Source organism: Heterodontus francisci, chromosome 3 (assembly GCF_036365525.1).
Source record: "Heterodontus francisci isolate sHetFra1 chromosome 3, sHetFra1.hap1, whole genome shotgun sequence".
NCBI lineage: Eukaryota > Metazoa > Chordata > Chondrichthyes > Heterodontiformes > Heterodontidae > Heterodontus > Heterodontus francisci.
The window spans coordinates 56,855,416-56,876,751 of NC_090373.1; the positions used below are offsets into that span (position 1 = coordinate 56,855,416).

At 41.6% G+C, this 21,336-nt stretch overlaps 1 protein-coding gene across 5 annotated transcripts in view; it reads left to right on the forward strand.

The window, feature by feature from the left end:
- The window catches only part of LOC137356506 (kinase D-interacting substrate of 220 kDa-like), a 222,811-nt gene that overhangs the window by 104,013 nt on the left and 97,462 nt on the right, over positions 1 to 21,336 (forward strand). For all 5 annotated transcript variants that reach the window (XM_068022406.1, XM_068022401.1, XM_068022395.1 and 2 more), the window contains exons 12-14: positions 3,911 to 4,009; positions 6,916 to 7,093; positions 17,901 to 18,065. In XM_068022406.1, the coding sequence (XP_067878507.1) occupies positions 3,911 to 4,009; positions 6,916 to 7,093; positions 17,901 to 18,065 (442 nt within the window). The remainder of the gene's footprint in view (positions 1 to 3,910; positions 4,010 to 6,915; positions 7,094 to 17,900; positions 18,066 to 21,336) is intronic.

Consider the following 21,336-nt stretch of genomic DNA (forward strand, 5'->3'; position numbering starts at 1 on the left):
CATTTGAAGAACCTTTTAAGATATCATCCGTCCTTACTGCAGTAATTGATTGCTTGATCAACAGTGCAATGCCACCTCTTTTGTCCCCTCCTCTGTCACGCCTTCTATACCCTGGAATATTGAGCTGCCCATCCTGCCCCTCCCTCAGTCATGTCTCTGTGATAGCAACAATATCATAATCCCATGTGCTAATCAACGCCCTCAATTCATCTGTCTTACTAGTAAGACTCCTTGCATTTAAATATTTTTAATCCAGCCTTGCAGTTTTCACTTGTGCCTTAACAGATCTATATTTGCTCTGCCTTCTAGACTGACTCAGTTTCTCTTCTATATTTGACAGAGCATTACCCCCTACTGTACCTCCACTCTGTATCCCATCTCCCTGCCAAATTAGTTTAAACCCACTAACCCCAACAGCACTAGCAAATCTCCCAGCAAGGATGCTTGTTCCATTCCGGTTCAGGAGCAACCCGTCCAACTTGTACAGGTCCCACCTTTGCCAGAAACAGACCCAGTGATCCAGGAAGCTAAAGCCCCTCCTCTTGCACCATCTCTTCAGCCACGCATTCATCTGCTCTATCCTCTTATTCCTATACTCACTAGCACATGGCACCAGGAGTAATCCAGAGATTACAACCTTTGAGGTCCTGCTTTTTAATCTGCTACCTTGTTCCCTAAATTCTTGTTTCAGGACCTCATCCCTCTTTCTACCTATGTCATTGGTACCAATGTGTACCACGACCTCTGACTGTTCACCCTCCCCCTTCAGAATGTCCTGCAGCCGCTCCATGACATCCTTGGATATAGCACCAGGGAGGCAACATACCATCCTAGAGTCATGTTTGTGGCCACAGTAACGCCTATCTGTGCACTTTACGATAGAATCCCCTATTACTGCATGTTTTCCACTCCTTTTTTTCCCCTGCTGTGCAACAGAGCCATCCTTGGCGCCACGAACTTGGCTGTTGCTGCTTTCCTCTGTGAGGCCATCACCCCCAACAGTATCCAAAGCGGTGTATCTCTTTGAGAGGGGGATGGCCTGCGCCTACTACTACACCTGGTGGTCACCCACCATTTCTGCCTTTGCAGCCATTACCTGCGGTGTGACCACCTCGCTAAACGTGCTATCCATGACGTCCTCAGCATCGTGGATGCTCCACAGTGAATCCACCCGCAGCTCCAGCTCCGTAATGTGGGTAGGCAGTAGCTGCAGCTGAATACACTTCCTGCACACATGGTCGTCAGGGACACTCGTCAGAACCGGAGAGCACTTTGCTGCACATCAGTGAGGTGCTGAAAGGCCAAGGCAAGGCTTTCCTTCACCTTAGTTAAACTGACAGACTGGGTGTGCAGGTCATTGGAGAGGGCCAGCATGCACTCTGCTGCCTATTGTGTCTACTAACGGTATCAGCGCAAAGGCCTGAGACATCTTGGCATTCATGAAAGAGATGGACTTCTCCAATCTCTTAGTGCGCAGTGTCTCTGGAAATGCTGATAGAACCTCACATTTTCTGCGGCTGGTACAGAATAATCTTCTCGGTGGATGGCACCCTCAGCATCTGTGTGCTGCTGAGCAGAGCTTGGAGTGTCCTGCACCCTCTGACAGAGACTCTTTACTGTTGTCTCTGTCTCCATCACTTGCTCCTGCCTGCTTGTGATGTGTGGTTTGCCATGTGACAATACCTTGGAGGCCCCACCGAGGTGTGTTTCTGAACTAGTGGAGGGCACACGAGTTGTGTGACAGTGCTTCCTCAGTGTGTGTGACCTCCTCTGAGGGCACTGATTCCTGCTGCACCAGTTCTTGCATAACACTTCACACCTGTGGGAAATGACGTGAATTAGAACTGACAAGGGGAAAAGGTTCCAAGTCATCATTGTGCAGATGATCATATTTCAGTTACTGAACATTAGTTCAGCTTGAGTGTTGGGCGCCATGTAGTTGTTGTGATAATGTAACCAAGTATCTGGAAGATCCCCATCTCTAATGGGTATGCACTCCTCCACTCTGCTGTTGTCCATGGCTACCTCCTCTACAGCATTCAGCATGACTATGACTGGAGTGCCACCCCTAGTCCTCTGCCCCTCTTCCTGGAGTTCTGTGCTGTCTTCAGGGAGAGAAAGCAGCGAGTTATGAGTGAGAAATGGAATAATTTGATAGGATGGAATGACAACATTTATGGAGGGTGACTGTGAGGGATGGGTTTGAGATGACAGTAAGGTGAGGGTGAGTGTCAGTGGTGGCAGTTCAAATGGGGATGTGAGGAGGTGCCTGGTGAGAGGAATGTGTGAAGCTGCAAGGTGTATTCTGAGAATGCAGGGGAAGTCTGTGTGCGGTTTGGCACTTGAATATGGGGTGCCGCTCACCTTTCCTACCCTGATGAGGTCATTGAACCTCTTTCGACACTATCAAACCGCGAGGTACCACAGTCTTGCTGCTGACCTGCTCAGCCACTTCAAGCTATGCTTGCGTTGTTTCAGAGGCAGGCCTCTTCCTTCCATCTGCTGGGAACAGTGTCTATCCGCAGGTCCTTACAGACCACAGCATGACCTCCAGGGATGCCTCTGAGAATCAGGGTCACCCTTCTCACATTGAACCTCCATCATTGCGCTTCCTCTTTCTTTCCTCCTTTTTAAATAGAAAACCTTCAATTGTCAGGTATGGGTTGTCATCCCACCCAACTGCTCCAATTAGTCAGGAAGCCCAGACATTGGTTGCTAATGTCATGATTAAATTTAAAAAGCCATGGCAAAGCCCACTTCATGAACCTTCGGCTTCTTGGTCTACTGTCTACCTCCCTGGCTGCGAGCGGGTCCAAAGGTAAAAAATCTGTCCTTTTTTTATTTCTCTTTTGTACTTGATTTGACATCGAATTTACCATCCTTCTCAGTCCTTCCCCTGTTTATTTCTTAATCATTAAAATTCATAGGTTAAGGAGTTGTGCTGTTTGTCCTGCTATTCACCAAGCTCCCAGAAGCCCTGGTTCACTCACTATGCTGTTATTAGTTTGCATTTCCAGCAATTTTATGGGCCAAAATATTTAAAATCTAAACCTGCATGAACAAGCCTAACTAAGTGTACATGCTGTGAGATCTGGCACGTTGTTTCATTAGGAATTTAACCTATTCCATACATAGTGAAATTTTCTTGCTTGCAGAATTCTCCTTTTCTGTTGTCTTTAATTGGGCTAAAATGAATTAGGCTTGTAAAGTTTTTTTGATCTAGTCCCTAGTGAGAGTGATTCTCTTGCACAAAACTAATCTCCGTTCCATGACAAAGAGACCGCAAGAATAAGTAGTAGGGAAACGGAATAATTAATCTACTGCACTATGGGAAGGTTTTTCTGAAGTTGAAGGGAGCCTTAAAGGAAGATTTACCCTGCATTTAGCTTGTTCTGTATCTAGCCTGGCAGTACTTGATGTTGACTCTGGGTGCATTAACTGGAAATATTTTCTTTATTTCCAGGTATTGCTGTTTCTACAGATACCAAATTCATCACAATTTTATTTGAAATTTTCAAAGAATTGCTATGACATCGGTATTATGCGATATTTCATGTTATACTGAAAAACAGAACACCATCCTTAAAGCATTCCCCATTAAGCACTATATATTACTTGTTGACCTATACTTTTAAGTTTATAGAGGGTATACTATTTGCAAATGAAATGTTCATTAAATGATTAAACACATATTAAATTGGTTGATATGTTATATTTCTTACCACCTTTTCTCCCTACTGATTTTTGGGATGGTTACTATGAATTTATTTGTAGCAGTCTTTGCGAATTGCTACAACTCCACAAAATGCATATTCTGACAGTGTTGTCATCTTGGGGGAAGGCAGTGTTATGTAGATTATATAATATATTAGTCACTGATTTTAAAATGAAAATCTTGTCTGCATTTCAGGATGGTGAAACCTCTCTCATTAAAGCAACTAAAATGCGAAATATTGAGATAGTTGAACTTCTACTGGATAAAGGTGCTAAAGTCTCTGCAGCAGATAAGGTAACAGCAACCTTTGCATGTAATTTGATGAGCAACATTGCTGCAACAAGTCAACCATTGAAAATAACAGGGCAAGTTGTAAATCATGCACTGAGAACTAATACTAGTGAAATATTTTGTGGATTTTTTTAACTTTCATTTTGATGTCATCTGGAGTACAGTGCAATTTACTGAGTGGAAGTCAAAATCAGTAAGTTCAAAAAAAATTGAAAATTCATATGCAATGGACCCTTGATCATTTGCAGTAATGGAGGGTTAATGAAAATTGATGTGGAGTTGAGATTCCACTGAAAGGAGGAAAGTGCTGATTAGCTGTTTTGGGACTGGAGGTGCCGATTGTAGATCCTTTTCGAGTTTTGATTCTTTTCAGATCTTTTATTGAGATATTCTTGAGCTGACAAAATAAACTAATTTAGGGAAAGTCAAATATTTGAAGCTGCTCCATATGCCTGAATAGTTGACTAGTGCATGCTTCTCTTTCACTGCTTTCTGCAGTGTGGTCGACTAATCCCCAGACTCCTGTGTAATGAGAATGTTCATACCTAATTGCCCTTGAACTGAGTGGCTTGCTAGGTTTGAATAGTTGCATTTAAGAGCCACATTGCTGTGGGTCTGGAGTCACATGTAGGCCAGACCAGGTAAGGACAGGTGATTTCCTTTGCTAAAGGACGTTAGTGAACCAGATGGGTTTTTACGATAATCAATTATATTTTCATGGCATCATTATTGACACTAGCTTTAATTTTAAATTAATTATTTGGATTTTTATTAAATTTAAATTTTACCAGCTGCCCTGGTGGGATTTCAACCCATGTCCCAAGGACATTAACCCAGGCCTCTGGATTACTAGTCCAGTGACATTACCACCATGCCACTGTCTTCCTTGGTGTATCAGTAACTACTTTTCAGCAGTTACAAAAAGTCTTTGTTTATACTAAATTTACTTCAGTTTTTCATTGCATTGATGCCTCACATTTTAATTTTGTATCACTGTGTAGGTAAACTCTGATCACACGCATCCTGTTTCTGTTGTCAGTTTTTTAAAAACTAGAATGCTATCACAAGCATATTTGGGTCTAATCTGATTTAACAGTGGCTTCATGTGAAGTAAACCAGTGTGAATAGAGTAAATCATTTTGAGTTTTAATGTGAAGAAAGCACTTTGACTGCAAGGTTGGTTCCTAATTTATTTCCAATCAGGATTGACAATTCATGGTGCATTCTGTTTATCAACGGTTACAAATTATGGGACATAGATGGAAATCAGGGCTCCGAATTGACTTCAATTTAGGGCACACGAGTATTATTTGGGTGGGAGTGTGAAAGTGGATTTTTGGAACAATACCATGTTGTTCAATGTGGGGATTTGCTGAAGGAATGGAGGCAGGCAGATCTCTCACTCTCTCTCTCATTGTTTCTCTTGTTTGAAAATTCTCTGCTGTACAGTGTCAAAGACAAGACTTATTTTATTCCGACAGCTTTCCAGTTAACCCTCCTCTCTCCCAATCAGTGATTAATCTTGTATTAAGGGATGCTTTTCTTAACCAACCAAGGATCATTTTGTGATGGTTGCTAACCTCTCAGATTTGTTCAAGTAGCATTCCTTTGTGTTGTCTACTTTATCTCGATGCTTTTACATTTCGAGGTTCCTTAACTCACTACGAGACAAATCTACACAGAAACAGTTTTCATGTTCTCTTCTCAAGGTCTCACCCTTTTGCTGCAAGGAAGCATTTTAACACTTGACATAATCTGATAGAATTCCTTTACCTTGACCTCTTGACTATACTGTGCCCTATTTCCTAAGGACGACATGAACACGATGGGCTGAATGGCCTCCTGTGCTGAAATTTTTCTATACTTCTATGGTTCTAAGTTTTTCCACTTTAACCATACTACAAAGAATGGGTCTAATAAAGCTAAATGTTAGTTTAGGATAATAAGTTAGTTGTTTGCTTATAATAGCTGGATTTTAACAATTAGTACTCTGGTTAGTAACTTTTTAATAACCTAATAATCTTACAATTCATTATCAGAATTTGTTTCTTGTATAGTTTCCTAACTTTTACAACTTGTCCACTTTACAAACTGCCATTAATTTCTCTCCACCACTGTTGTCTGGCTGTACTTCTATTTCATGTTTCACTATAACTCTGATTTTGTCCTTTTACAGTTTGATTGTTAACTTTGTTTAATGTGTGGATTATTCTGCAGAAATTTGAGTGCATGTTTGAGACTGACACAAACTGATTAAATATATGCAGCCATACTCCCTACAAGCAATTTTCTATCTTGTGAATATTGAAGTGGATTGTTTGATTTGTCTCGCTGAGTAATTGGTTATTTGGTGAACAAACTTTCAGCAAACGAGTGGAAATAATGATATCTTCAATCGCTTGGATGTTGTTTAGCTGCAAAGTGCTGCCCCTTATTTGTTATGCACTTAAGTGCTTAAGCATACATCTGTGTTAATGTTTTGCTTTTAACAATTTGAGTCTGCTTGTTTGAGTTATATCTTTTGACTGAGCATTTGGGTGTTCAACAGTTGTACTGCTGCAGTAAGTACAACGCACTGCTTCCAATGGGAAAATGTCAGTCAATAGCATGCTCGACCATTTCAGCATTTGTATATTTTATTCCCCAGAAGTTATTTGTAGTTAATTATATTGTATATCTATTTTTAAAGTTAAATCATAGAATCTGGTTACCATTAAGTGCACTTAATGTCGCTAATGTGTTGTGAAATCTGATTTTATATAGTTGGATGTTGAACTTGTATACTTCAGTCAGAATTATGTTCTGATTGCCTTTATATAAACTTGTCTTTAAATGAAGCCTAGTTTGCAAGGCACAGTATGATTAGACTGGGAAATATTTTTCCTGAAGTTTTCATTATTTGATTTCAGAAGGGAGACACTCCACTTCACATAGCAATCCGTGGGAGAAGCAGAAAATTAGCAGAATTGTTGTTGAGGAACCCTAAAGATGGCCGTCTACTATATCGACCTAACAAAGCAAATGAAACTCCATACAACATAGATTGCAGCCATCAGAAGAGCATTTTGACTCAGATATTTGGAGCAAGTAAGAGCTTTACTTGTTTGTGTCTAATCGCTAAATACTTAGATTTGTGAAAAGAATCAAATTGGCTACTTAAATAAAAATACACTGTGCTTCTCTAATGGCGCAAGGTGGTATCTAGTATGGTGCTGAGCCATACAGATGAGGAAGACCAGTGCTAAGTAAGCTAATCTCAGCTATGGTACGACAACAGACCTTGGCCTCCCCTCCTCGGGTGGGTTTAGGTGGGAAAAAATTATCGCAATTCCTACTCCTGATTGCTATCTAGTGACCATCTCATTTCTATTTGCATTTTTATTAAAGTGGGTACTGTATGTTTTCACTTTCAGGTTGCTGCTAAGCAACAATTCTAAAAGATAAAATTTTATAATAGAGACTGACCGGGAAATGCTTGTATGTGTGCAGCTATCCCTGGCAGAAAGGAGAAAAAAAAGGGGGCAGAAACTTTGTCTTTGGTCTTTACCTCTTTGTGTTATTTAGGTGCTTCCTGAGGATCTCCTAGGGTTGAGGAATAGACTGCTATCGTAGATACTTTGAATGTTTTGCTTTGATTATCCAGTTCACTTGGCAATCGGTATTCTTATCACTGGCAGTCCTGAATTTAAAAAAAACCTCCATGTTTAAAACTTTCTTGAACTGTAACATATAATAAATATTTTAAAACAGGACAATAATGGGAGTAATTACAAGTCTGAAATCTCACCTCAGATTTAAACAATGGCTATAAGCTGCTTTGCTCTTCATTTGATAACATCTGAAGATCTTCATGAAATTGCTGTGTCATAATTCAAGGTTTAACATTTTCTCTTGGGTGATATAACGGGAGACAGATCAAAGTGTAAGCACAAGTGTTTCTCAAAATTAACTGGCAGTTACTGAAAGTAGAGAAAGCTTGGAGAATGTGTTTGTCAGTTGGTGTAAGCCTAGAGTTGTCTTGTAGTTCATAGACCTACCTTTAAGTGAACAAAATGGCTTCTTTTATATTGAATATAAACATTGCAGTTTCCAGATGCTTCTGACACAGTTTTGTTATTTTTGCTTTGTGCAGAATAGATGCTTATCAACCACGTTGTTGTTCCACACAGAATATGCTGTTTAACATGGCTGATTCTTTATTTTAATTTCAACTCCATTTCAGGAATATAGTACCAAAAATAGTAGAAAGCTAGACGTGGAGCAAATATTCTTGCATATCGTTGGCAAGAATTCTTCCCCCTTGATTTGCACATAATAATTCATTCACATCATGCTCCCTCTTTTATTTCTCTTGTAACCTTATTGTATTTAATTTTTTCTGGTTTGCATTTTAAAAGTTCTTTAATTTTATAATTTTCAGCAAATAAATAAAGTGCAACAGGAGCAATAACCAGGTCAGAACAAGAGATAGCTAAACAACAGAACCATGTGATGTCTGTAAACTCCAAGAAAGGATGAGTAATGAAGTGTGTAGTCCTGAATGTATAATAAAGAGGGTTCATTAAATATCCCAGTTGAGTGATTCATTCTTAGTTTTAATTTATATTATGTAAAATGTCTTAAAAGACATGCGAGACCTCCAGTCATACTTCCAGTTAAAGCAGACAGGGTGGAAGCTGTACCTCTGAAAGGGAGATGATAGGTTGACAACTTTACTTCTAAAATGGGCATAAACAGAGAGGGTTTTGACCTATCCCATCAGAAAACAGAGAAAAAACAAAGACTTGCAGTTAGATAACTCTTTCATGACCTCAGGATGTCCCAAAGAGCTTTACAGCCAATGAAGTACTTTTTTGATGCGCAGTCACTGTTGTAATGAAGGAAACATGGTAGTCACTTTACACACAGCAAGCTCCTACAATTAGCATTGTTGATTAATGACCAGATAGTCTGTCTTGGTGATGCTGATTGAGGCACAGGACACAGTGAAAACTCCCCTGCTGTTCTTCAAAATAATGTTATGGGATCTGCTACAACCTAGGAGGAGCACCTCCGTTTCATGCTCCATCCAAAAGACGGTACCTCCAACAGTGCAGTACTCTCTCAGAATTGCACCTTGAGTATCAGCCTAGATTTTTGTGCTCAAGACTCTGGAATGAGGCTTGAACCCACAATCTTTTCACTCCGGTGAGAGTGCTACCAATTGAGCCATGGCTGTCAGATACTAAGTGTGCTGGATGCCCTAACCCAATCTAAGAAATTCTGAAAAGCCTTGTGAGCTAGGCACACCCGGGAGCTTGACATGATGTCGCTGAAAATTAATCCTCCAGAGTTCTTGAATCATGACTCTGAGAAAATAGATCCTATAGAGAGAGAGAGAAGTTGCAAAAATACACTATTGATGAGGACTTTCAGGTACAAACATTGAAATCCCATTTGTTAGTGAGATTGCTATCCTTGTCTGAACTATTCCAACAGTTTTCATTATTCTGCAAGTTAGGAATGGAGAACCCAGCTTAGAGTGGGGGAAGCTAAAAATTCTTCAGAGTAAGGCTATCCTGCCTGCCATATCAGTAGTCATAATGTGATTCTGTGAAGGCCTACAACCAGTGCTGAGAGGTCATCGAAGAGGCAAATAGAATAGTTGTATTGCACGAAAGATAAAGTATGAAGAACAAGAAATTAGTATTGATTGCTCCTGTTTTAGGAGCACAAAAAGGGGACAAAGCGCAAAGTTCTCAGGACTGGTGTCCCACATCTGATCTTTCCCTGTCTGGTTTTTTTTGTATGTTTTTAAACCTGTTCTTTTTGGTTTTGATATCAGTCCCATCTACTTGCCTTCTTACTGTATCGCTTCATTCCCACGTTCTCCAAAAACACATCTAATTGTCCCTTGAATCCATTTATGTTATGCAGACCTCACTGCTTCTAGTGGATGTGTTTCTGCAGATGCGATTTGTCCATCATACACCTTGGCCTCTATACCATTGCAGTGCTGTGATATGGGTGTAAAAGTCCTCCAGATGGGATCTGAGCAAAGCTGTACAGAGAAGCAAAGTGCATCATCTCTAGATACCAAGGAGTAGATTGTCTCCACCCTGTAGCTTTAGGGTTGTAAATATAGAATGACTGATGACTATATCTGCAAGCTTGATGCTATTACAGATTTTTGTAACCATTTGTTGCTCAGTGGCACTGCCTCCTTTTTGGCCTTACTGTCGATTGTTTACATCTTAGCCCAAGGCACATGTCCCTAACCACAAATGGGTGAGTAATGTCCCTCTGTTAAAGAGAGGTTCTAATTTCTTTATCATTGACCTAAAGTTTAATTGAACATGATTAGTTTAAAAAAAGCCTGTGGGTTAGTGTTGAGAGGTGGAGATTCCTCAACAAAGAAATTATTGAACAAACCAAAAGACTGGTTAGATTTCAATCTTTAATTCACAGAATCCACAGAATTTAATTTGAAATAATATTGAGTTTAATTGAAATAAAGTTCCATGATGATCAGTGTGAAAAGAGATGGTTCATTAAGTTGTCAGATATAATGTATATAATGCAGCTGCTTCTGCCTGAAATAAACAGAGCACTTAAAACACTCTAGCCGGCAACTTGGAATTGATGATGGAAATGGCTAGATGATAAAAGCGACTGCCCATTTTAAAGATGGACATTTTGCGTATGGGAGACCCTAGTTCAATTGAGATTTTGACAGGTTCACATTTGAATATTATAATCAACTGGAAATTGCATCCTGGGCGTTGACTTTTCTTCAGGGATATATTTCCACCGTGTGCCTGACTTTTCTTTCGGGATATATTTCCACTGTGTGCTTTTAGTATCTCGCCCAAATGACCGTTATTCATATGTGAATTTTGACATTGAGTGTCAACTAGGGGAAATGGAGTGGGCATCACAGTCAAACCCAATTTTATGTTGTGCATACATGCGCACACACACTTCTAGCAGGGGTTACCAAATATTGAGGAGTGAGATTCTTTGTTGGTTTCCATGCCCCCCCACCCCCAAAATAACACTAGCCCGGTGATGATGAAATCTGTTGTAGTCAGCTTGCTGATATGTCATCACAGATCAGCTATCTTATAGCAGACTTTGGATCTAACCAGGGATTTCCTAGTCTATATAACCCAACTACTTACTGGATAAGATCTTTTGAGGTAATGGAAAAAGGCAGTTAACTAACTTTTTTTGCTGAAAAGGGGATGAAGTAACTCGATAGTTGATTTTATGTGGTTGGATTAAAACAAAAACTGAATGCTCTTGGATTGCACCTCCTTAGACATCTGCAAGATCCATAATCTGAGATGGAGGGCAGATTAGATCACTATTGAATGAAATGCTGCACTACAGGACAACTTGTCTACTCTGGGGTTTAGGAAGCAGTTGAAATTTCTTCAGTTCACTTTCACAGATGGATAATGAAACAATATGAAAAATGTGTGACTAATGAAATGAGAAATAATATGTCGATTTCCCTGACATCAAGCCCAAAAGTAACACGATGATCTTAACCGTCATGCTCTTTTTCCATGAGCAACAAGAGAGCTTTATAAACAGGAAAGTCATTTTCTATCTTTTAGAACAGTGAGAGGAGAGCAATTAGAGCAATGTAGAATATAGCATACTAAACAACTTGTGTGGGTTTCTTGTAATGCTAGACTGTATTAGTTTTCTTCCAGAGGTAGGTTAAAAACTTGCACTGTTTAATTGAAAAGTTGGGATCTGTTGAGTTCAAGAAAATTGGCCAAATTTGCTACGTTAGAGTTCAGAATTTGGAGCCAAGGAGACCTGAGTTGACAGGTTTATGCATTCTCTTATCCTTGAGGTCAGGTCTGATTGTATATCACTGTTTGACATCACTTAAAAATAAATTATGTTTCATAGATGCCACCTATAACCTAAAGCACAAAAAAGTTGTCTCAAGAGGAGTGCCATATTAGAGCATTTCAGCAGGAACCAAATTTGGAATTTTCCCCTGTACTTTCCTGTAGGAATTGTACCAACGTCTCTTGAATATAGCTGTCATTCTGCAAGTCAGGAGATGGATCTTAGTAGTAAAATCTTGTACCCTGTGTGTGACCTATTCTTTTCCCCACCTCCCCTTGCCCACTTCACACTCGACCCGAGTGTAAAAAAAAAAGATAGTGAGGGAGGGGAGGATTTTCCTGCAGTACCATCTTTCTCCTCTTCTCTATCTTGAGCTTTCCTCAGTACATGAAAAATACATCTACCGTCCTGATGAAATCTACCTTGTGGGGTATATTTTGTACTTTCTGCCAAGGGATAAAACCGGCATTGCGAGTCAGCCACCTGTCATTAAAAACAGCCCAGTTTTTGTTTCCAAGTATTTCAACAGAAATAAAAATCATACAGGTGGCTGATCCACAACAGCAGTTTTATGCACAGCTAGTAAGTTTAAAAATCTTTTCACATGTCTCCAGTCTTCCTTCAATACAGCAGAACTTATTGTCTAATAAATTCATAGTAAAATGCATCTGTCAAAATATTTTCTATAATTATCATAACTGCTGCAGACTAGTCTGAAAGAAACCTGGCTGAGGTGTTGAAGACTTGCACATGAAACCAATCTGGTCTCCAAGCCAAGCTATTGCAGTGCAACAATGACACTGGCACATACCTAGCACTCTGGGAAAATTGCCCATTCGTTCAGGGGATGCGGGCATCACTAGCTATGCCAGCATTTATTGCCCATCCCTAATTGCCTTTGAGAAGGTGGTGGTGAGCTGCCTTCTTGAACTGCTGCGGTCCTTGGGGTGTTGGTACACCAACAGTGCTGTTAGGAAGGGAGTTCCAGGATTTTGACCCAGCAACAGTGAAGGAATGGCGATATAGTTACAAGTCAGGATGGTGTGTGGCTTGGAGGGGAAATTGCAGGTGGTGGTGTCCCCATGCATCTGCTGCCCTTGTCCTCCTTGGTGTTGGAGGTTTGGAAGGTGCTGTGGAAGGAGTCTTGGTGGGTTGCTGCAGTGCATCTTGTAGATGGTACACACTGCTGCCACTGTGCATCGGTGACGGAGGGAGTGAATGTTTCAGGTAGTGGATGGGGTGCCAATCAAGTGGATGTGGAACTTCTTGCGTGTTGTTGGAGCTGCACCCATCCAGGCAAGTGGAGAGTATTCCATCACGCTCCTGACTTGTGTCTTGTCAGAATTCCCAGCCTCTGACCTCCTCTTGTAGCTACAGCATTTATGTGGCTGGTCTAGTTCAGTTTCTGGTCAATGGTGACCCCTAGGATGTTGATAGTGGGGGATTCAGCGATGGTAATGCCATTGAATGCCAAGGGGAGATGGTTAGATTTTCTCTTATTTGAGATGGTCATTGCTTGGCTCTTGTGTGGCACGAATGTTTCTTGCCACTTATCAGCCCAAGCCTGGAAATTGTCCAGGTCTTGCTGCATTTCTACACAGACTGCTTCAGTATCTGAGGAGTCGCGAATGATGCTGAACATTGTGCAATCATCAGTGAACATCCCCACTTCTGACCTTATGATGGAGGGAAGGTCAGTGATGAAGTAGCTGAAGATGGTTGAGCCTCGGGCACTACCCTGAGGAACTCTTGCAGTAATGTCCTGGGACTGAGATGATTGACCTCCAATAACCACAACCATCTTCCTTTGTGTTAGGTATGACTCCAACCAGTGGAGAGTTTTCCCCTGATTGCTATTGACTCCGGTTTTGCTATGGCTCCTTGATGCCATACTCGGTCAATTGCTGCCTTGATGTCAAAGGCAGTCACTCACAGCTCACTTCTGGAGTTCAGCTCTTTTGTTCACATTTGGACAAAGGTAATAATGCGGTCAGGAGCTTGAAATGACCCTGGCGGAACCCAAACTGAGCATCACTGAGCAGGTTATTGCTAAGCAGGTGCCACTTGATAGCACTGTTGATGACCCCTTGCATCACTTTGCTGATGATCGGGGGTAGACTGATGGGGGCAGTAATTGGCCAGGTCAGATTTGTCCTGCTTTTTGTGTACAGGTCATACCTGGGCCATTTTCCACATTGCCGGGTAGATGCAAGTGTTGTAGCTGTATTGGAACGGCTTGGCTAAGGGCACGGCTAGTTCTGGAGCACTAGTCTTCAGTAGTATTGCCAGAATGTTGTCAGGACCCATAGCCTTTGCAGTATCTGGTGCTTTTAGCCATTTCTTGATATCATGCAGAGTGAATCGTTTTGGCTGAATACTGGCATCTGTGATGCTGGAGACCTCAGGAGGAGGCTGAGATAGATCATCCACTCAGCACTTCTGGTTGAAGTTAGGTGCAAATGCTTCAGTCTTGTCTTTTGCACTGATTTGCTGGGCACCCCCATCTTGAAGATGGGGATGTTTGTGGAGCCACCTCCTCCTGTTAGTTGTTTAATTGTCCACCACCATTCACGACTGGATGTGGCAGGACTGTAGAGCTTAGATCTGATCCGTTGGTTGTGGGATCGCTTAGTCCTGTCTATTGCATGCTGCTTCTGCTGTTTGGCATGCAAGTAGTCCTGTGTTGTAACTTCACCAGGCTGACACCTCATTTTTAAGTGTGCCTGGTACTGCTCCTGGCATGCACTCTTCATTGAACCAGGGTTGTCCCCCGGCTTGATGGGAGAGTGGGGGATATGTCGGGCCATGATGTTACAGATTGTGGTTGAATACAATTCTGCTGCTGCTGATGGCCTACAGCGCCTCATAGGTGCCCAGTTTTGAGTTGCTCGATCTGTTAGAAACCTATCCCATTTAGCACGGTGGTAGTGCCACACAACACGATGGTGGGTACCATCAGTGTGAAGACGGGACTTAGTCTCCATAAGGACTGTGCGGTGGTCACTCCTGCCAGTACTGTCATGGATGGATGCATCTGTGACAGATTGGTGAGGACGAGTTCAAGTAGGTTTTTTCCCCTCTTGTTGGTTCCCTCACCACCTGCCGCAGACCCAGTCTAACAGCTGTGTCCTTTAGAACTCGGCCAGCTTTGTCAATAGTGGTGCTACCGAGCCGTTCTTGGTGATGGACATTGAAATCCCCCACCCAGAGTACATTTTGTGTCCTTGCTACCCTCAGTGCTTCTTCCAGTTGGTGTTCAACATGGAGAAGCACTGATTCATCAGCTGAGCAGTGGACAGTAGGTGGTAATCAGAAGGAGGTTTCCTTGCCTGTGTTTGACCTGATGCCATGAGACTTCATGGGGTCTGGAGTCGATGTTGAGGACTCCCAGGACAACTCCATCCCTGACTGTATACCACTGTGCTGCCACCTCTGGTGGGTCTGTCCTGCCGGTGGGCCAGAACATACCCAGGGATGGTGCTGGTGGTGTCTGGGACATTGTCTGTAAGGTATGATTCCATGAGTATGACTATGTCAGGCTGTTGCTTGACTCTCAATTTTGGCACAAGTTCCCAGATGTTAGTAAGGAGGACTTTGCAGGGTCTGGTAAGGATGGCAGATTTTCTTCCCTAAAGGACATTAGTGAGCAAGATGGGTTTTTACGACAATCGACAATGGTTTCATAATCGCCACTAGACTAGCTTTTTAATTCCGGATTTATTAATTGAATTCAAATTCCACCATCTGCTGTGGTGGAATTCAAACCCATATCCCCAGAGCATTATCCTAGGGCTCTGAGTTCATAGTCTAGTGACATTACCAGTAAGCCACCTCCTCCCCGCATAACCTCATGATAAAAAGCAGGACAAAGAGATTTGATGTAGAGAATGTATCAAAGTGATGGAAGAGATCATCAGTAGTGCCATCTGGCAACATCTACTCAGCAGTGACCATGCTGGTGCTCAGTTCAGGTTTTGCCAGCACCACTTGATTCCTGACTTTATCATAGACTCTGCATCCATATCTGAATCAAGACTGAGTACCTGAAGAGAAGCGGGTATCTGCCCTCTGCATCATGGCAGCATTTGACTAAGTATGGCACCAAGGAACTCTCAGAAAATAGGTCACTAAAGGTTGACCAGAAAAATTCCAGTGATTCAGATCATTCTTGACCACAGGAAGATTTTCATGTTTGTTCGAGGCTAATTGCCACAGGCCCAGGACATTGCCACTAGAGTTCCTCAAGGCAGATTCCTTGGCCTGACCAACTTCAGTGTCTTCTCCTCTTCTCTCCAACATAAGGTCAGGAGTGGAGCTGTTTGCTGATGATTGCACAGTGTTCAGTTCCATTCACAACTCCTTTGATGATGGAGTAGCCCCAACCATTTCCCCCGACCTTCAATAGCACCACCATTGCCACGTCCCAAAGTATTAACCACCTGGCAGTCACCAAAGACTAGAAGCTCAATCAAACAATAGTATCAACCCTAGCTACAAGAGCAGATAAGATGTTGGGTACTCTGACACATAGCTCATTGCCTGACCTTTTAAAGCCTTCCCACTATCTACAAGGGTCAAGTTAGGAGTGTGTAAGAGTACTTTTGCATGGCGGGGCATTGCTACAAGAAGAATTTTGAAGGTTGGCACCATCCAGGATAGAGCAATCCATTTGATCAACGTCCCTGCCACTGAACTCAGTAACCATTCCCTTTGCCAACACCACACTGTGGCTGCAGGATATACTTCAACATCTGAAGAGAAGGGCGTATCTGCCCTCTGCATCATAGCAGCATTCGACCGAGTATGCCACCAAGGAATTCGAAGAAAATAGGTCTCAGCCCCATGACTTCTCTGACCAAGAAGTACCAACAGCAGCAATCATAACTAGGTAAATATCTTCACAGCATTTTGGAAGCACTATCAGTACGAGGACTGCAGAAGTCAAGGAAAACATCTACCAGTGTCTTATCAGGACATGAGGGATAGGCATTAAATGCAGCTTTGTTACTGTTGCTCACATCCTGAAAACAATTTTTTTTAAAAGTCACATCGAACCTATTTCTCGTGAACTTAATCTCGTGATAGCAGTCCAGTACTTCTGAGGAAAGGTTCCTGTAATAGGAAATTTGTTTCCTCTGACACTGAAGCTACTTTCATAGACTTCTCTCGGTCATCAAAAATGTTAAACTTGTTCCTGGACTGGTTATCAAAATCATTACCTTGGTGGAGAGAATCCTCTTTTGATTTCATCAAGGCAAGGCTATGACTTTCTGCTGTATCGAATGAATTTTTATACTGTATATTGAGCTGCAGTTTTGCTAGCTTTGCTTTAAATTTGCTACGTTGACCTGAGGGCTTCCATCTTGCTGAAATTGCAATGGGTTTGTTTATGGTTCAATGATAAAAGCAAGTCATTCATGGACCTACTCTGGTGGAGCCCCAACGCTGAAGATTGTACGTGTTCAGAGGAAACTACAGCCACACTGTAAGCTTCAATAAAATGAAGCATCATTTAATGAAATATTTCTTCCCTTTCATGAAATTTCCTGTTGGGTAAATAAGTTTGTATCGGAGCCAAAACAGGGTAAAACACCATTTGAATAGGTTTAAGGGACTAATAATCCATGCCATTCTCTGTTGTTAACTCTTTCTTTCTTAGCTCAGCTTTTATTTCTCCCTGTTCCTTTTTCTGCTTCAGTTATCTTGCTTCCATAACTCGCTCCTTCCTCTTTCATGTAGATAAAGTCTCTTGTAGATAAAGTCAACAAACAATATTCCTTACTATCCTTATTTACCTTTGCTGCTTGGTTTAAATTTGATTTTCAAATTAGCATGGTCAAACAATTTAATTTGATACTAAAACAAAATACTGCAGATACTGGAAGTCTGAAACTGATCAAAGACCATCGACCTGAAACATTAACTCTGTTTCTCTCTCCACAGATGCTGTAGATCTGCTGAATATTGCCAGCATTTTGTGTTCTTATTTCATATATTACATGTTCTAGAATTAAAAATAACCTCCTTTTAAAAAAAAAAATCACAGGACATCTCTCGCCTTCGGAGACGGATGGAGATATGCTTGGTTATGATCTGTACAGCAGTGCACTGGCAGATATCCTGAGTGAGCCAACTATGCAGCCACCTATTTGTGTCGGACTTTATGCACAGTGGGGAAGTGGAAAATCATTTCTTCTGAAAAAGCTTGAAGGTAAAACATGATTGTAAATTTACATAATTGATAAATATTATTTGGTGATGCATAGGCTCTCATTTATTCAATTTCCACATATAAATTAGAATTTATCATCCATTGGGCCAAAATCATTAAGACAATATCCCTTTGTAGATGTTCATGTCCTCGTGTCTACATATTGGTTGGCTAATCTTCCCTCTTAGAAAAAAAAGTAATGTGTGGATGTGACCAGCACTTTAGTTATTCTGCTATTCATCCACCAATGCCTGGCCTAAAAATATTCTCAATTTTAACATCTTCCTCCAAGATGGTCAACCACAAATATTGAAAGAGATAATTTAAGTCTGGAAACAATTTGCCTAAGTTAGGTTGTATAAGGTACCTATAACTGCAATGGAACCTCCATTGCCTTTCAGTTATTTTTCATTTCAAAGCAATTTATTAAAATGGTATTTAAAATGAAGCTCCCATTCTGCTTTCAAAAAAATATGTATACAGAGGGATACTTCAGGGAGGAAGTCATAAAGAGGCATGAAAATAAGCAAGCCTGATCCTGGGAATTTAGGAACAGGAATAAACCATTCAGCCCTTCGAACCTGATTTGTTATTCACTTAGATGATGACTGATTAGCACCTGAAATCTGTGCCAGTTTTCCCTAATTAATCTGCATTTGCTCGAGTGGCTATTAATTTTGCTCCAAATGATCGTTTCTCGAAGCTTCCCCAGCAGCGAGATTAGTCAGATGTGACCTACCCGTCACTAACCCATGCTGACTCGCTTTGATCAGCTGATTTGTCCACATGCTCAGTCACTCTTGTCTCTGATAGATTTCAGTAGTTTCCCATAACTGATGGGTAGTTACCTGGTTTCTCTCTCTTCTTAAATAATGGAGAGGCATTTACAATTTTCCAATCCAAAAACACAATTCCTTTCGGAAGGTTTGAAATGGGACATGAGGAAAAACTTTTTCCACCCAGAGGGTGGTGGGTGTCTGGAATTCAGTGCCAGGAATGGTGGTGGAGGCAGAAATCCTCAATTTTTTTAAAAGGTACCTGGACATGCACCTAAAGTGCTGTAACCGGCAAGGCTATGGACCAGGTGCTGGAAGGTGGAATTAGATTGGGCAGCTAGTTTTTCGGCCGGCACGGACACAATGGGCTGAATGGTTTCCTGTGCTGTAATTTTTCTATGGTTCTCTGGTTCAGTACAGAACAGGATTAGACTTCTGGCAAATGAACAAAGAACAGTACAGCACAGGAACAGGCCATTAGGCCCTCCAAGCCTGTGCCGATCTTGATGCCTGCCTAAACTAACACCTTCTGCACTTCCGGGGCCCATATCCCTCTATTCCTTTCCTAGTCATGTATTTGTCAAGATGTCTCTTAAACTTCGTTATCGTATCTGCTTCCACCACCTCCCCTGGCAGCAAGTTCCAGGCACTCACCACCCTCTGTGTAAAGAAACTTGCCTCGCAGATCCCCTCTAAACTTTGTCCCTCGCACCTTAAACCTATGTCCCCTAGTAACTGACTCTTCCACCCTGGGAAAAAGCTTCTGACTATCCACTCTGTCCATGCCGCTCATAACTTTGTAAACCTCTATCATGTTGCCCCTCCACCTCTGTCGTTCCAGTGAAAACAATCCGAGTTTTTCCAACCTCTCCTCATAGCTAATGCCCTCCAGACCAGGCAACATCCTGGTAAACCTCCTCTGTACCCTCTCCAAAGCCTCCACGTCCTTCTGGTAGTGTGGTGACCAGAATTGCACGCAATATTCTAAGTGTGGTCTAACTAAGGTTCTGTACAGCTGCAACATGACTTGCCAAATTTTATACTCTATGCCCCGACCGATGAAAGCAAGCATGCCGTATGCCTTCTTGACTACCTTATCCACCTGCGTTGCCACTTTCAGTGACCAGTGGACCTGTACGCCCAGATCACTCTGCCTGTCAATACTCCTAAGGGTTCTGCCATTTACTGTATACCTCCCACCTGCATTAGACCTTCAAAAATGCATTACCTCACATTTGTCCGGATTAAACTCCATCTGCCATTTCTCTGCCCAAGTCTCCAACCGATCTATATCCTGCTGTATCCTCTGACAATCCTCATCATTATCCGCAACTCCACCAACCTTTGTGTCGTCCGCAGACTTACTAATCAGACCAGCTACATTTTCCTCCAAATCATTTATGTATACTACAAACAGCAAAGGTCCCAGCACTGATCCCTGCGGAACACCACTAGTCGCATTCCTCCATTCAGAAAAACACCCATCCACTGATGCCCTCTGTCTTCTATGACCGAGCCAGTTCTGTATCCATCTTGCCAGCTCACCTCTGATCCCGTGTGACTTCACCTTTTGTACCAGTCTGCCATGCGGGACCTTGTCAAAGGCTTTACTGAAGTCCATATAGATAACATCCACTGCCCTTCCTTTATCAATCATCTTCGTCACTTCCTCAAAAAACTCAATCAAATTAGTGAGACACGACCTCCCCTTCATAAAACCATGCTGCCTCTCGCTAGTAGGTTTGTTTGTTTCCAAATGGGAGTAAATCCTGTCCCGAATAATCCTCTCTAATAGTTTCCCTACCACTGACGTAAGGCTCACCGGCCTATAATTTCCTGGATTATCCTTGCCACCCTTCTTAAGCTAAGGCACAAATGCTGATGTATTGATTTCACTTTTAAAAACAAAGCTGAATGAGTTGTTTTGGAACAACATTGAGGAATGTAAAAAAAATGATTGAATATTGTGTTGGATCTGATTGCTCCTTTGCTGCTGGGATTTTGGTAATGTCACTCCAAGGAAGATAACTGGAATGGGTCAGATAAGGAAATAAACTTTAGATCTCCTTAGGAGATTAAATTAATTGGGTAGAGTACGTGGTTTGGAAGGAACTGGTTTGGTGAATTGAATGGCATTTTCTCATTCCTTGCTTAGGTTTAGCAATGATGGGAGATATTCTTCCTGTGAGCAAACAATTAAATGTTTTATTTCAGCAAAGGAGATGGCACAAGACCTCTCTGCTCTGCGGATTACTCTTGCAGATGTGATCTGCTGGAAATGGCACAATTTTGTAAGCTATTTGAATCATATTTGACAGATTGTCTCAATGAACTAATCAGACTTTGACAGTGAAAGTTCTCATTTTGGCCATTATTCACAGATGGAATTACATCAGTACAGAATATTCAATTTACTCAGTTTGTTGTTTGCTTCTGCAATTGAGTTATTAAAGTTGAAGAATGCTACTTATTCAAAGTACTCTCCCTTTCTACAG